We start from the raw sequence: 17,293 nt of genomic DNA, 5'->3' as shown, positions 1-17,293 counted from the left end.
GCAGTTCGTTGTAGTGCCAATGGAATATTGGCTGTGAGATGGATGGATCGCAAGGCTGTCAATGTCATCAGTACAAAGCACTGTGACATTGATTTTTCAGCCAACCGGGAAACGTTCCAGACCTTCCAAAACAGCTCCTGGCTTTGAGATTTGCAAACCTCAGGCAATAATAGATTACAACAATGGAATGCTTGCTGTAGACCGACAGGACCAAGTCCTAGCTTATAACCCAATCATGAGGCGTTATTGTAAGGGTTACAAGAAAATATTTTTCTATTTATTTGAAATGGCAATATTCAATTCTTTTGTAGTATTTATAAATCTAAATGAAAAAGATCAAGTCAAAGCCATGCAGTTCTCAGATTTCAAAGCTAATCTTGCAGAACAAATGCTAGAAACAGTAGTACTACCTAACAAAAATGAAAAGGCCGACCTTCACTTTCTAATCCTATGCGTCTCCAGGGAAGGCACTTCCCTATTGACAATTCTTGCTACAGAAAAAAAGGAATTTTCCAAGCAAACGATGTGTAGTGTGTCAAAAACATGGCTTGAGAAAAGAGGTCAGAGTGCAATGCAAGCAATGTTCAGTGCTGCTTCACATGGACGTATACTTTGAGGCATATCACACTGTTGTGAACTACTAAGGTGTTGTGAGAATTCTATATAATGTGTATGTGTGTGTGTGTGTATGTGTAAATATGGTATATAATATAAAAAACAATATAATTGTGTGTAAATATACAAAACTCTTTTGGTGTGTGACTTCTAAGGACAAATAAGGTAGGCTACGCAATAATAATTTCATTGCATGTTTTCTTAATTTTGGGAATGAAATATTGGTGGTGGCCAACATTATAAATTATTTGTTCAATTTGTAAAAAAATTAATTGTTTCTAAATAAATTTTATGTTATTACCGGTATATTTATAGGTCATATCTCGTAATACCTCAATTTTTTTTTTTTTGTGTACAGGAAGTTTTAAATGGTAGGTAAGCTCAAGAAAAACACTGCAACAAAATCTTTTTTGAAAACAATTATTTACTAGAAAGTTACACCTAAATATCTACACACCTAAATAATAGGCAAAAATAATGGAATTTCCTGGGCCCTACTGTGTGCTCAAATATTAGTAGGTGAATGGGTTAAATAGGCCCATGGGGTCACATGGGTAGAAACACATATCACCAGGAGAATTAAAAATCTATGCAAATCAAGACAGATACACTTTTTATATTTAGCTTCAAGTTTTATTTATTAAATGTCTTTCAACATATACTTCTTAACATATTTTTTACAAAAACCAAAGCATAAAGTTCTAAAGAGTATTTAAAAAAATATTGTGTCTTCTTTTTTTTTAGTATAATTAATATTGTTACTTTTTACTCTATTAGGTCCATAAGGTTTAACCTATCCTAGTTATGAATTCTAAATAAATTTGATTATTTTGAATTAAAATATAAGGAGCTTAAGACAGAATTTTAATTTATTTCTAGCTGATCTTGAATCAACAACATTAAAACCAGACATAATTGTCTTGACTGAAATTTGGGTAAGTTGTGATGAAGTAAATCATTACGTAATTCCAGGATATAACATTTTTTGTAGGTGCAATGAGCACTACAGGTCGGGCGGTGTGGCGGTGTATGTTCATGAATGTTATTATTGTAGCAGTGTGAGAGAGAGAGAGGATCTGCGATCAGCTGATTGTCTGACGCTAGATGTCAAGGTTAAAGACTCGGAGCATTTTACACTCGTCGCACTCTATCGTCTACACAGCATTCCTCGATCTGAGTTTATTATTGATATAGAAAATGTTTTAAACTCTTTTGCTAAAGATAACCTTGTTTTGACTGGCAACATGAACATTGACACTCTAAATAGTAATACTGAGACTAATAGCTATTTAAGTATAATGGCAAGTAAAGGAATGCTAAAGATAATTAATGAACCGACTCGAATTGCAGGAAATAACCAATCTTGCATTGATCATATTTTTCCTATGTTTTTGAATAATAGGAAGCTTGTTTATAATAGCACTGGTAAAGTTTATCATCATAATATTACAGATAATTCCACTACAATATTAAACGTTGAGTTCGTAAATGCTTTAAATGCACCCGATAAAAGTCGTTCTTATAATAAATTGGATGTGGATAAGCTGCTATTGGAATTGAACTGCATTAACTGGAGTGATATTTTTTTATTCACTTCTGTATATCTAATGCGTTTGAATATTTTCTTTCTAAACTTCAATTTCTTATAAAACGTGAAATCGTAAGTCAGTTTAAATCTAGAGACTCAAAATTAAAGCCTTGGTCTACAGACGGTTTTGTAGTTAAGATAAGGAAAAGAAAAAAGATTTACAAGCTAGTTATGCGTAGGCCTAATGATGCTAAACTGAAAGGCTACTACATCAATTTTAGGAATAGATTAAACCTAGACATACAGTCAGCTAAAGATAATTTTTTTTTAATTGAAATTTGAAACTGCTGGAGGAAATACAAAATGGACAATGGAAAATTGTTAACGAGTTGATAGGAGAGCACTCCCATAAGCACGATATTGTTGAAATCAATGGACGAAACGGTATGACAACTTACCCAATAGAAATCACTGGTGAGTTCAATCACTTTTTTCTAGACATTACAAAACAGCTAATAAAAAAGTTCCAATAGGAACTTTTACACAATGCCCATTGTATAAAGAAACTTTTAATCAGAAAACTAATTTACAGTCTTCGTTTTTTCTCTACCCTAAATTGGAAATTAAAGTTCAAAAAATTATAAATGGTTTAAAAAATAACAAAGCACCCGGTATTATCAGTATTAGTTCTAATTTATTGAGAAGAATTCCCCCTCTTATTGTGAAAATTTTGGTCTATTTGTACAACCTCAGCTTGTCAACCGGCGAGTTTCCTAAATGCTTGAAAAGCACAGTTGTGCCTATTTTCAAGAAGGGTGATTCTAAACAACCAAATAGCTTCCGTCCTATCTCTCTACTGTCAATATTTGTTAAGATATTTGAAAAAATTGTTAAGACCCGTTTGTTACAATTTCTGAACAAACATAGCTATTTTAGTGAGAAACAATTTGGCTAAAGGGAACAATTGTCAACTGAAGATGTGCTTTTGACTTTTTTAGACGCAACATATGACACAATTAACCGTGGGAATAAATGTGCAGCTTTATTCCTCGACATAACAAAGGCTTTCGAAACCGTAGATTTTGACATATTCTTAAAAAAACTGTTCATGGCCGGTATTAGAGGCCTTCCTTTTAGATGGTTTTCAAGTTATCTTACAGATAGAGAACAATGTGTAAGAATCGGGAATGTTACTAGTAACTTCAGTAAACTTAAATACGGTGTGCCTCAGGGCTTAGTACTATGCCCTATTCTGTTTTTAATTTACATTAATGATTTATGCAACTGTAATTTTAAAGGGCAGCTTGTTGCTTTTACTGACGATACAGTCTTCATATACAGCAATAAGGATGTAAATGTGGTTTTTAATGCGCTACTTAGTGACGGAAGCGTTTGAGGCTTTGGTTTGATAGTAACTTTATGATCCTGAGTGAAAAAACTAAGTATATGGTTTTTAGTCTAAGGGAGAAGATTTTGTTCAATGCACCTGTTACTTATCATGAGTTAAATTGTAATTGAATACAGCTGAATGATTGTGGATGCCTAAAAATCAATAAAGTCAATAACATTAAGTACTTGGGTTTAGTAGTTGATGAAAACTTGTCTTGGCAAAGTCATATTCAAAAACTAAAAAAAGATCTTTCTTGGCCTTTTTTTAATGAATTAAGGATTCTTCTGTTGCGCAGCCTCTACGTATTTAAAGTTCTTAAGTTGTTTTACATAAGAAGCACATCATATAACACTGCACGAAATGTCAATTATAATTTATGGAAATATAACTTGACGCCAACAAAATCCAATCTCACTATTCATCAAAATTTTTTCAGTTGTACGGCACCAAAATTTTTTAACATAATTAGTGAAATCATTGGAGAATATTACAGTATAAAAAAATTTTTAATCAGTCTCAAAACTTGGCTTTTTACACAAGAAAACATAGATGAATATCTCAAAATTATTAAGTAAATCTACGTTTTAAATATCTTTTCTATTTTGTGTAGGATCTGCTGTTGTGTACGTTTTAGGACTTTGTTTTTTATGTATGTGTATGCGTAATTATGTGGAGGCACAATAATATTTGACATTGTGTGCCTTACTTATTTTTTCTCTGTTTAAGTAAATAGGGCACTTAATTTCGTTAAATATAAAAAAAATTGTTTTTACTATAGGGTTTCTATGGTTTAGTTTTGAATTATTATTGTGTATGTATTGTGTTTGTGTTTAATCTTTTTTAATGTCACAGTTAGGAGCTAAACATAACAATTCTTCAGATGTGTATTTTAAACTATGAGTACTTTTTAAGTGGCACAGAAGTTTGTCGAGGTTTTTGTTTTGATTTGTTTGTACATTTTGAAGGAAACCCCAACATAGGTAATGCCTATGGGGTCCCTACTTTATTTAGTTTTTATAGTTTTTGTTTTGATATTATGTTACAATTTTGATATAATTTGTAAAACTTTTGTATATTTCTGTAAAACTGTATATATCTTTGGTGAAATAAAGATTTGTTTGAATTGAATTTGAACTTATCACCATAATTAAGTTTCCTGGTATAAGTGTTTGATACTTTTATCACCTTACCGTTTATTTTCTGTAAACGAAATTATTTTATATTTCAGCATATGTGGCAGTTATCTCATCCAAAAAAGTAAAATTTTTATTATACTTATTAGAAAGTTAGTAGGTGTAACAATAACCTGCGAGTTGCAAGTCACAATACACTACTTGTGGCATCGGCAGCTCACACGTGTTTTGCTGTTATTTTATCATTTAATAATCAACCCTAACATTGTAAATTTTTAAGTAAACAATAAAATTTACTTACCTGTTATTGAGTAATGTACCTTTTCGTTATTCACTCCTTATTTTAATAAGCATGGGTGTTTGCAGAACATAGTTGTGTACTCTTTACAGTTTCAATTGCCTTACCAGTATTAGTGGAAAACAAATCACAAAATTCGTTCAATTCAAATCACAACAAATTTCAAAATTGATTTCACTTTCAAGTGTACGACGTTCAAGTCTTGGATGTGAGAGAGAAGATTCCACATGAAATCCTCTGTTGTCTTGATTTCATGTGGAAGTGACAGAGAATTATGTGGTTTCCCTTCATCATAAAACTGTTGCTGGCAAAATGCTAAAATCTTTGCCAAGGGTTCATGTGCTAGTGTGTAAATCTGATTAAAACGTTATGTAATCTAAGAAATATTAACTTTGTTTACTTTTTCAGGTAAAAGGTGGAGGGAGTGATGGTAAAATCTATGTCTTTGATGCAGATCATGAGAGACGGCGTAAAGAACAACTGAAACGTCTCTATGACAGAACTCCTGAACAGGTATATCCTAAACAGAATGCATTCATACAAACATAAATCAAGTAAATTGAAATTATATTTAGTGAGAATTTTGTTTACTGCCTTAAAATTTCTCTGCTCAAAATGTTAACTACTTTCTGGTGAGTAAAAGTATTGATAATGTTAAACTTGTAATAAAAGTTGACTCTGAGTATCTGGAAAAAAATACATTAACACAGTAATTTTATGATTGTATTATTATAAAATCTTATATCCTTTTCTGAGCTGGTGATGATAATGGAGATAAATATTATTGCTAGTACTATAATTCCCCATTCTTTCTGGTATTGTAATTATGTGTTAATATGATTGTAGGTCAATTAAATACTATAAAGAATAGTACTTGAAAAGTTTGTTGCAGAATACGTGTATTAACATGTTTGAATTTGTTAAACGCTAATTTACATTTTTTAAATTAAATATTAAAACATTTCTTAAATAAAAAACAACTCTACTTTTTAGAAAACACACATATATATATAAATATATATATATATATATATATATATATATATAAAACAAGTTTTGTCAAATGAGCTTTGAATTCAATTAAACATATATCTAAAAGTAACAAACAGTTATGTAATAATCATTATTTTATTTTTGTTTATTAAAAACATTGATACGTTTTAGAAAATTCTATATTTATATTATGTTAAAAATAAATTTATGAATAAATAATGTATTATGCTAGTTATAAATATAGTAGTGGTAAAAGTGTAACGATGCATATTACATAATTTTTTGTGTCTCATTCATTTTGGATTATAGGTCACTCTAAAATAGATTAAAAGTACAAGCCTGTATACAAATTGTATACTCCTTGGAAGTATTTTCATATGTACAATACGGTACATTGATATGTATACGGATACAAAAATCTTGTTTGTGCTTCTTCAGATTGAGGAAGAACAGAATCTGCTGAACGAACTGCGTAAAATTGAGGCTCGCAAGAAGGAGAGAGACAAGAAGACGCAGGACCTGCAGAAGCTGATAACTGCTGCCGACAACCAGGGAGACCCCCGCAAGCTGGAGCGGAAGATACCACGGAAAAAGTTGCAGCAGGCAAGGCCACGTGTGGATACCAATGTAAGTCTATACATTGTTTTACTTCAGTACTTTAGCTGAAGCAGTAATTTACCAATTTCTCTGAAAAAATAGTTTTCAGTATAGCAAAAGTTTTATTTCTTTTACAAAATAGTCATTGACTTGACCTTTAACGTGTACACAAACTATATCAATACATGAAATAATTAATGAAATTTATTCCTTTAAAATCAAAACGTACAGTATAAAATATACAGTATAATGGGGGGGAAATTAACAAACAGGAATATTAGTTGACCACAATTACATGTACGTATGTGTGGCCAACTCTAACCTAAAAAACAACTATAACAATTTCACTTAATAAACAAGATGCCAGTCAACTTAGAAAAAAAACTCACTATCTGTGGCGCTTGCAAGAAAAAATTATTTCATAGAGAAAAAAAATTAAAACATTGTGTATACTTTATCACTACCGACATTAATTACAATAGTTAAGTTATCAGCCAAATTAAATAATATATTATAATAATAAGAAGTATTTTTTTATAGTAAATTACTAACCCATCTTATAAATGTACAATGAATGTAAACTGGCACTTTTAGCCCTAATAATAACATATTCTGAATATAAATTTGTAAAAATAAAAACATGAACAATTACAGAAATAAGAAGTAACTGAAATCATAGCACAAAACTAAATGGTAGACAGTTAATTTAAATTGTAATGGTAATGTTAATATATTCCGCTGACATTTGACAATTAATAATATCTTTACAATTTAAGTTTTAATAGATCCGTATCATCAATACAAAAAAGCCAAACTTTTAATTTTTTAAAATATTTTTACAATTTTTTATGTCGAAAGGCAAATAGTTGAACAATTTGGGCCCAATGTATTGATATGAATGCTTAAATAACGATTTATTTACTTTAGGTACTCTAAAAACTTGTTTATAGTAACTTCTTGTTTTGTAGAAAAGGTCATTAGTTCCAGTATTTCCACTTCTAGTGTAAAATATCTTTAAGACTTTGTAAATAAACATATGCTGGATTGCTAGTAATCTTAGTTTGCAAAATAGAGGATGTGAGCTGTCATGTTTATATTTCCGAAGGATAATTCTAATAATATGGTTTTGAGTGATTCTTAGTCTTTGAATGTAGCTTTTATAAGTTCCTCCCCAACAATGAACACCGTACTGCAAACGAGAATCGACTAGTGCAAAGTATAACATTCTTAACACTTGTACGTCACAAAAATTTCTTAAGAAGTAAAAAGTTCTTATGGTAAACTTTAATTTGCCATGTATTGAAGAAATATGGGGTTTCCAATTTAAGTTTTGGTCTAAAATAACGCCTAGGTATTTAACATTATTACTTTTCTTATTTTACACTTGCAATTTGATCTTAAACATTCGTGCACATGCTAAACCAAACTTGTTGGGAAGTATAAACTTTTAACCAAATTGACATTTATAAAATTTGTTTTACTAACATTAACTCTCATTTTGTTACAAAAACACCATTTACTCAAAAGTTTTAGATCTTCATTTATGTAATGCCAGATATCATTAATATTGTTTTCAGAATAAAAAAACACAATATCATCAGCAAAAGCGCTTGGGCGGCCATGAAACTGTAATTTAAGTAAATCATTTATAAATACTAAAAATAAAGTAGCTGATAATACTGAACCTAGTGGGAACGCCTGCTTTTACAAAAAGAGATGAAATTAATTGCTCGCCTATCCGTACTTTCTGCTCTCTATTATTTAAAAAATTATAAAACCAATTCAAATCGGTTCCTCTGATTCCTGCTGCTTCTAACTTACATAGTAAAATTTCATGGTCAACAAAGTCGAAAGCTTTTTTAAAATCTATAAAAAGTCCTGTTATTTTATGATTTTTATTAAAACTGTTGTAAATGTTTTCAGTTATCGCTAACAAAGCGTCCTCTGTACCCATTCGTTTTCTAAAACCATACTGACAGCTACTAAAAAATTTTATTCTGTCCAAATAAGCTATAAGCCTTTTTCTCATTCATTTTTCGAATATTTTAGAAAAAAACTGATAACAGGCTAATTGGTCGTATGTTGTCCATTTTTCTTGAAGTATATTTTTTTTTAAATCGGAACTACGTTACTAGTTTTTAACATGTTTGAGAAGATGCTGTTTTTAAAGCTAAGATTAACAATATGAACAATCACAGGAGAAATAACTTCGACAAATTTTTAAAAAATTTCTACAGTTATATTATCAAAACCGGATGATTTTTTATTTTTTAAATTTTTAATTGTTGCTAATACTTTGTTAACATCTGTGGGAGAAATAAAAAAGGACTGTGGTAAGTGTAGGTCTACATGGTCAGCAAGTGTGAGTGGTCTTGCACTAGAGGTAGGGTTCAGGTGCATATCCTCACTTTGAATCAAGATAAGATAAGAATTTAACCTTTCAGCTGTCTCTTTAGGATCACTGACAATCTCACCGTTATCTAACTCAATGTGTTCAATATTTATGCTCCTTGACTGACCTGTTACCTCATTTATTACTTTCCAAATTTGCGTCGAGTCACCATTGCAACAATTTATTTTATTCATTATAAAAGAGTTTTTTTTGCACTGTCTATGTCATTTTTTAACCTATTACAATATGAGTCAAAATATACTTTAAAAGCCTGATTGTAAGGATGTTTCTTTCTTAAAGAGTACAGCTTGTTACATTTTTGGAGCCTATACAAAATACTTGAATTTATCCATGGGCTAAGAGATTTTGCTTTGTAATCTATGCTTTTTAATAACTACCTGACTGTCCTCAATCACTTTTTTGAAAGTATAGTAATATTTTTTGTAACTGATATTAACTTCACTTGAGGACAAACAATCATGCCATTTAACTTCCTTTAGTTTTAAATTTAATAAATCAAAATTACATAGAGTTCTTTTTGTTGAAACTTTGTTAGCTACTGTATTTAACCTTTTAAATTTAGATCCGCAGTCCAGCTTAAGGCTTAGCAAACAGTGATCAGTGATTCCCATATCAAAAATAGCACTTTCAAAAGAATCTACATTAGAATCTACATCAAACGAACGAAAATATAATCCAAAACTGAACGCGAATTTTGAGTAATTCTTGTTGGATTGTTAATTAGCGAAATTAAGCCGTTATTATTCAACACATTGCTATAGTCTTGTACATATTTACAGTTAGATCAAAATAAATTTATATTTATATCTCCAATGAATACTATAATTATTAATATATTGAATTTTTTTCTCAAGTTCAGTAGTAAAATCACTTTCAGAGTGGCTGTGCAAACGATATAAACAAAAAAGCTTAAAATAAGCCCGCTTATAACATGTTTAGCAATAACACATCAGCTGTTATCATATTTATATCAATGTGGTTAACAATAATACTATCACTAACATAACACATTACACCATCTTCTCTGTAGTTGTTATTACAATTAAAAACATATTATAACCATGTAGCTTATATAAACTTAGCTCATCTTCATTTATCTAGATTTCACTTAGTACTAAGTTAATTCTATTTTTAAGCTGGCTTATCTCAGCAATATTGAAGTTTGCTCTCATACTCCTAATATTAGCGGATAATAGTGTCAAAAAACCATCATTAGTTTCAGAATCATAAAAAGAATTTAGATTATATTTATAAATTTGTGAATTCATGAAAATTTACTAAAAACAACCCTGCAACATTTTATGTTAAAATTTATTTTGAGTATATGTTATTTACCTAAAAATAAGAAAAATAATTAATTTTTATAAATACTATTTTGTGGAGTATTAAATATTTTTATTTAATGTTATCGATGTCAGCCAAGGCACTTACTTTTTGAACTTTAGATTCAACATTTTTCTTGATGAAAAACTTTCCGTCTCTGCACCACACAAACACGTAACCCACCTCGTTACACTTCTGTTTGAGCTTGGCAAGAAACTGCTTGTTCTCCGGAGCCAGATGATCATTCACATACTCCTTGTTGGGAAGAAAAGCCTTGTTGATCTTGTTTGCTGTCAGGTGAGCGCTCCTACGTCGAGCTTCCCGGAACTCGGCGAGGAGATTTTCTTTTACAGCACTGTTGTGGAACTTCACCACCACAGTGGGTGCGTGGGCCTTGCTGAAGGATGGGATCCTGTGAGCAGCTGCAATTTGAGAAGGTAGTATCTCCACTCTCAAAGCACTTCCTAGGTCCCTTCACCATATCGTTCACATGTTCATTCGGTGTGGTCGGAATTCCGCTGATCTCAATGTTATTCTTGCGGCTGTATTGCTCCAAGTTCCTCACTCTCTCTTGCAGATCTACAACTTCTTTCTTCAGTGTTATATTTTGCTGACGTAAACCCTCATTCTCTTTCTTGATCAAAGCTAGCTCCTTCCTGATCTCATCCATCAACTTATTGAAAACATCAACCTTGTCTGACAAAAACTGCATTGATGCTGTCATCTCACCCATTTCACTTCTAACAGATTTAAACTCGTTAAACATGTCCATCTTAAACTCCTCTAAAACACGGAGAAGGAAGTCCTGCGTGAAGACTATGCTCGTGGATGAGGATGATTTGTTCTGGAGGTCTTCTGATAACAGTCTGAACACTTCCAGTTTTTCACAGACCTTGTTGTTACTCCATCACTCTCGGTCTTAACACAAACACCGTGGAAGAAACGATTACACCCTTCGGTACACTTAATATGTACACCCTCATTAATTGGGGCACTACAAATGCCACAGGTAGACATTTAGACAAGAAAACGTAAAAGAAACACTTTAAAAATTAAAATTTTTCCTTGTAACAGTAACTCGTGCACGAGAAAATGATGCATGCACAATTGCGTTAAACCTGTACACATGGAGCGATAAGCAAGTGGTCTTATCTGCTCGGCTGCCTGAGCTGGACTGAAACCTACATACATAGGTAGTCTTCAACCAGGTGATTGTTAACATTTCAAGAACTGAGTAAGAAGCAGAGGACATAACTTTATTATAAAGCAGTTTAAAATGATTTAAAATTATTTTAAACTTGAATTATTGTTTTATTTATTCCTTACATGAATTATTCTATTATATTTCCTAAACTTATTTTGTTTTTCCGTGTGCGCTGATTTTTAAGCCATGATACTGTGGAATTTAATTGAACCTGTTGAAAATGTGATGTTTCATTAACAAAGAGCTCCTCTTGTGTTGAAAACGACTATTACCAAATATATTTCCCACAAAATGATTTTTTTTTTCACGAAACATCAATAATAAATCTGTTGTCTGTTATTTTTCATTCAATTTATTACATTGCAGCAATAACAATAGTGTTTTTCAACACTAGTATCTTAATTAAAATTATTGTTTTGTGCTCACAATAATACAATAATAAACTTATCTAAATAACAGTAGTAACAATTATTAGAACTGGATTAATTACATAGGCTACTGAATAATAAATAAACCAATTGAAACAGTTTGTTTCAAGTTCAGGTAAATCAAATCCAAAAACAAGCAAGTAGAAGATGTCAACCACTCAACTACTCAGTAAACAGGTCTTGGCTGCTATACAGGGAAACTAATTACACGGTCAAAGCTGCTTCTGAGTACAGTCTGTTTAAACTTGCTTCTGTACTGGGCTGTTGCTTTGGTTAATACAAGTTACATCAACCCAATTGGGAGGCAAATATAAACAGACTTAAGTAAATAATGCCCCAGCTCTCAAGACATACAACAAAATACCCCAGGTAGTCTTCTTCATTTTTTACCCAAAATTTCCCAACTTTTCACTGGTTAATTTCCACGTTATATCCATTCTTTAATATGGTTGGTGCCTACCGTACAAAATAAATATAGAAGTTGTAAATATTTAGATAAATGTTATTGGTATATTATAAAAGAGAAAGCATTAAAGTAAAACAGTGTTATCTAAAATACTAGAACTACAAGTACTAATGCTAAAACTAGAAAATCTTTTAAGGAAAGGCTGATCCCCTTTGATTAATGCTGTGATTTTTTATTGTGCGTGACATTATTAAGTAATAAAATATAGCTAAAAATTGTGTTAAAAAAATAAAAACATATTTTAGGGAATTTTGAAGTTATTTGTTTATATTTTAGTATGTGATTAATATAATGATAACATTTTTATTACATTTAATATTTAGAATAGTTAAAATTAACCTTTTATCGCAAGAAATCTATTGTTCATGTTATAATTGTATTCTGAAATATTTTTTTAATAAAATAAAAATGTATAATTATAAATAAAAAATTTTATAACACATATTTTATTTAACAAAGAATTGGAATTGTGAAACAGTATCCCTAACTCTTCGTCTCTCTTTTCCCAGTTGTATTTTTTTAGTTCTTGGAGATAGCCTAGTAGCTAAGTTTAAATGCACAGTTGGTATAAACAGTTTCTATATTATATAATAAAATTATTATATGTTCAATCCATGAAACGTTAAAACCCCTGTATTAAAAATGTAAATACAAAGAAAATTAATTATAGTAAACTTCTTTATAAATCTAATCCAATATGGCTGCCAGCCAACAATCTCAGTGAAAGTGCTCCAGTAATAAGTTATAGTTTTAGTGGTAAAAGTACAAAACAACACCTAACTTGTGCACACTAACGACTCAAGTACTGTAAGTATTTTCCATTTTAAAAAATCAAGAAAACAAGTTTAATAACAACAACTTTACTTACTGCAAGAATCCTAAGCATATGACATCAACAAAAGAACACTTAAGTAACCATTACCAAGCTTAACAATACAAAAATATATGTATATTTTACATATTAAACAACACTATTTCTGACAAAGGAGAAGCTCTGTTTAATTTAAAATAACATTTGTAGGAATAATCTGGTACCATGTGGTAACCACTGGAAGCAGTGCTGACTGTGCTGACATCTCACATTCCACACCTGACCTACTACACAACAGCTGGATCATGTACACAAGTGTCAGCAATCTACAGCCTTATTTCTAAATTGACAAAATTTGAAACATCTTGACATATATGAAACATTAACCACAGTTTCCAACTTTGACACCTACATTTTTACTTGCCAGGAGGAGTCTGACAAACCTCGTCATAAAAACAGTTTCAAATTTTGATGTTTGATTTTTTTCTTGTAAATTAAGACAATGGCGTCCCCAGGGTTAAAGATCGGGGACAGAGTTTTTGCCAAACTAAAAGGTTACCCATACTGGCCAGGAATTGTCGAAAGTATTATTGAAAATGACAACTCAAGTAAAACTCCATGATATCAAGTCAGGTTTTACGGATGTCATGACTATGCTATAATTAAACAGACTGACATCTGTCCTTATGAAGACAACATATAACAATATGGGTTACGAAAAGTTGACAACTTTAGAAACAAACATTTTAACACAGCTTTACAAGAAGCAAAGATGTATAAGACACTCATACAAAACCAAGTTACAATCGAACCCTTCTATTAAAGAAATAGGTGTAAAGATTGACTGCTGTGGAGAAGTGGATGACCGCGACTTAGAAACATCACTAACCCTTGCTGCTAGTCCTCTGCCCAAGTCAAAAGATACAGTAGAAGATATTCAAAATAAAATACTAAGCATAAATGAGGTTGATGACCTAGAAACTTCACTTACATTAGCTGCTGAAGCTGGTAATGCACTGTTGGTGAAAAATAGCAAATTAAAACAAGACGTATATGCTTTGACACTAAAAAAAATCCCAGTTAGTACAACATATAACTCGTGAAAAACACTGCTCAGACCTGAATATTGCTGAAGAAAAAATTGAGATACTTGAGAGTGAGAATGAAATCCTCCTGAATCGTAATGCAACCTTGGTGGAAATGTTGACTGAGATGGAGCACCAATTAGTTAAGGAAAAAAAACTCCGGACAAACCTGATGCAAATGTTCGAAGAGCAAGACAGGGAGAAAGAAAAAGCTATTTACATTTCCGAGACAAAAATTAAACGGCTTAATACAGAAATAGACAAAATGAAAAAACAAGAAAGTATAAAAGATTGTACAAAGCAAGATCCTAAATCAAACATAAACACAGGAACACAAACATACAACTGTGACACCTCATTCCCCCTAAACCACAATGCCTATCTATCCCTTCTGCTTCAAGTAGCTCAACTGAAAACCCTCCAGGATCAAATGGAGCTCTGTGTTAAAGCCCTACAAGAGCATCAAAAAAGTCAAGACTTCAAACAAAGGCAGCGATTCCACTAGAGCCTACACTTGATAACCCATCCCCTAAAAGGGTGCCGCAACTGAGGTTTTCTCACAGCCTAAGAAAAAGTATAATGACAGACAGAAAAATATTTTCAGTGTATCACTGCAGGTTACAAAAAACAAAATATGTTTGGAGAATACAGGGCATATGAAGGTAGCCCTGGAAAAAGATGTAAACCCAGGAAAGCATCATGAACCTTTAAAAGCAAAACAACCCCAACACTAACAAACACCAAGTAAACATGGACAGCGACAGTCAAAACAAAATCAGTGTCAATCTGTCTAAAGTCCAAGAAACAAAAACTCACTCTTTTTTAGAGATAAGTCACAAATACAAAAAACTGATAAAAACAGCCTACCACACCAGGTATTTCTACAACCAAAATATTCTACTAGGGCCACAAGCAATATAACAATACTTCACCAGAACATCCAGGGAGTTACCAATAAAATTAACAGACTTTTACATCTAATAAAAACAATAACACCAACACCTGATGTAATAATCTTGAGTGAGCATGGATTAAAACCATACCAAATAGAGAGTACAAAGATAATACCAGGGTACACCCTGAAAGCACATTTCAGAAGAGAGCAATACCAAAAAGGAGGAATATCAATTTATGTAGGAGAAAGACTGGATCAATATTCAGAATCCATTGAAATAAAACAATACTGTGAAGAATGTGTGAAACTCCTGTGTGAAATGTGCCTCATAAAAATTGTCCAATACAAAACATGTCTTAACATCATGGGCATATACAGATCTCCGAGTTCAAACTTTGAAAAAAGCCTTGACATACTCACAAGAACTATTGAGAACAGTAATGTTGAAAACTCACCTTTCATACTCATGGGAGACATCAATGTTGACACCCTAAATCGAAACAGAAATACAACCAAACTGAATGAAATACTGGCTTCTCATAACATGCTTAGGTTGAACCTGCCACCCACAAGAATAACTCATGACACACAATCATCTATTGATTGTTTTTGTACAAATATTAGCAACGAGAATTCAGTCACATGCAGGGTTATTAATGCCCAACTGTCAGACCACACAGCCCAACTCTGCACAGTTCATACTGAAGTTGAAAACCAGAGACCAAACAGCATGAATAGATGTCTCCAACCAGAAATTTGAGAGACTTAAAATTACTACTCTCAAGAGTTTGGAAATGTGTACTAGAAGCACCATCTGTAAACAAAGCTTACGCCCTACTAAGTAACACTCTTCAAATAGCCTTGAACTCTGCATGCCCAAAGAAAAACAGAAGACCTCAGAAAAAAAAGAAGCCAAAGCACTTTGCTGATGAAGAAAGCTTTTAGACTTAAAACAGACTACTTAAGAGCACAAAACCAATATGAATTATTAACAGGCAATGAAAATGACAAAGCGGAAGCAGCTCGAAGAAAAAGAATTTATGACCAACGTTTAAAAAGGCTTAGGTGGTAAGCATCTCATAACCACATAAACAGATCTGACAATAAGTCCAAAGCTCTATGGGAGGTGATAAACAATGCAAGAAATAAAACCACTAGACCTTCAGGATTCAAACTGAATATAAATGGGCATATAACAAATTACCCACAAGAAGTAGCAAACTACCTAAACTCATATTTTGTGAATGTAGCTGAAGAGACTTTGACACAAATTCCTGACAATGAAAAGAAAGAGCTCAACATAACAAATAAACCTGTACTTTCACACTTAATTGCTATTCCTGATACAGAATTAAATGAAGTGAGAACAACTATTGACAGTCTAAAATCTAAAAATTCTGCTGGTACTGATGAAATATCCTCTAAAATCCTAAAACATTGTTCAGATGAACTAGTTATACCTCTTACATCCATATTCAATCAATCATTCAGAGAAGGCATCTTCCCATCAGGTATGAAATTCTTTAAGGTTTATCCAAAATTCAAGAAAGGAGATAACACTACAGTAAATAATTATTGACCCATCTCGCTTATTTCAACCATATCAAAAGTGTGTGAAAAAATAGTCCTCAAGAGACTCTTAACTCATTGTATCAAAAATAACCTACTGTCAGACAACCAGCATAGTTTCACAAAAAGCAAATCAACTTCTACAGCAATGATTACACTGTTTGAGTACATTATTGACAGCTTAGAAGAAGGCAGTCTGACAACAGCTATTCTGCTGGACTTAAGCAAGGCTTTTGGTTGCCTCATCCATGAACGAATAATTAAGAAGCTGGAATACTTGGGCGTGACCAACATAGCAAAAAAAATGGTTCAAAAGCTATCTAGAGGACAGAGAACAATTGGTAGAACTCAAACACACATCCAAAGGAATCACAACAGAAGTTAAGTCCTTTCCCCTACCAGTACAACGAGGTGTGCCGCAAGGGTCTGTGTTAGGACCAGCCTTATTTATTTTATTTATAAATGACATGCCTCACCACTTAAGAGGTCTTTGTACTCCTCTTATGTATGCGGACGATACCACCCTCCTGCTACGTGAGACAACA

The 17,293-nt window shown here is 32.0% G+C and overlaps 1 protein-coding gene across 1 annotated transcript in view; it reads left to right on the top strand.

Annotated features, from left to right (window-relative positions):
• The window catches only part of LOC124355237 (DNA methyltransferase 1-associated protein 1), a 44,838-nt gene that overhangs the window by 11,886 nt on the left and 15,659 nt on the right, over window positions 1-17,293 (top strand). Inside the window, exons 5-6 of the mRNA XM_046806280.1 lie at window positions 5,373-5,477; window positions 6,396-6,584. Coding sequence (XP_046662236.1) covers window positions 5,373-5,477; window positions 6,396-6,584 — 294 coding nt within the window. The remainder of the gene's footprint in view (window positions 1-5,372; window positions 5,478-6,395; window positions 6,585-17,293) is intronic.

Source organism: Homalodisca vitripennis, chromosome 2, assembly GCF_021130785.1.
Source record: "Homalodisca vitripennis isolate AUS2020 chromosome 2, UT_GWSS_2.1, whole genome shotgun sequence".
Lineage (NCBI taxonomy): Eukaryota > Metazoa > Arthropoda > Insecta > Hemiptera > Cicadellidae > Homalodisca > Homalodisca vitripennis.
The sequence above is the reverse complement of the archived record's forward strand: the minus strand, read 5'-3'. Positions and strand labels throughout refer to the sequence as shown.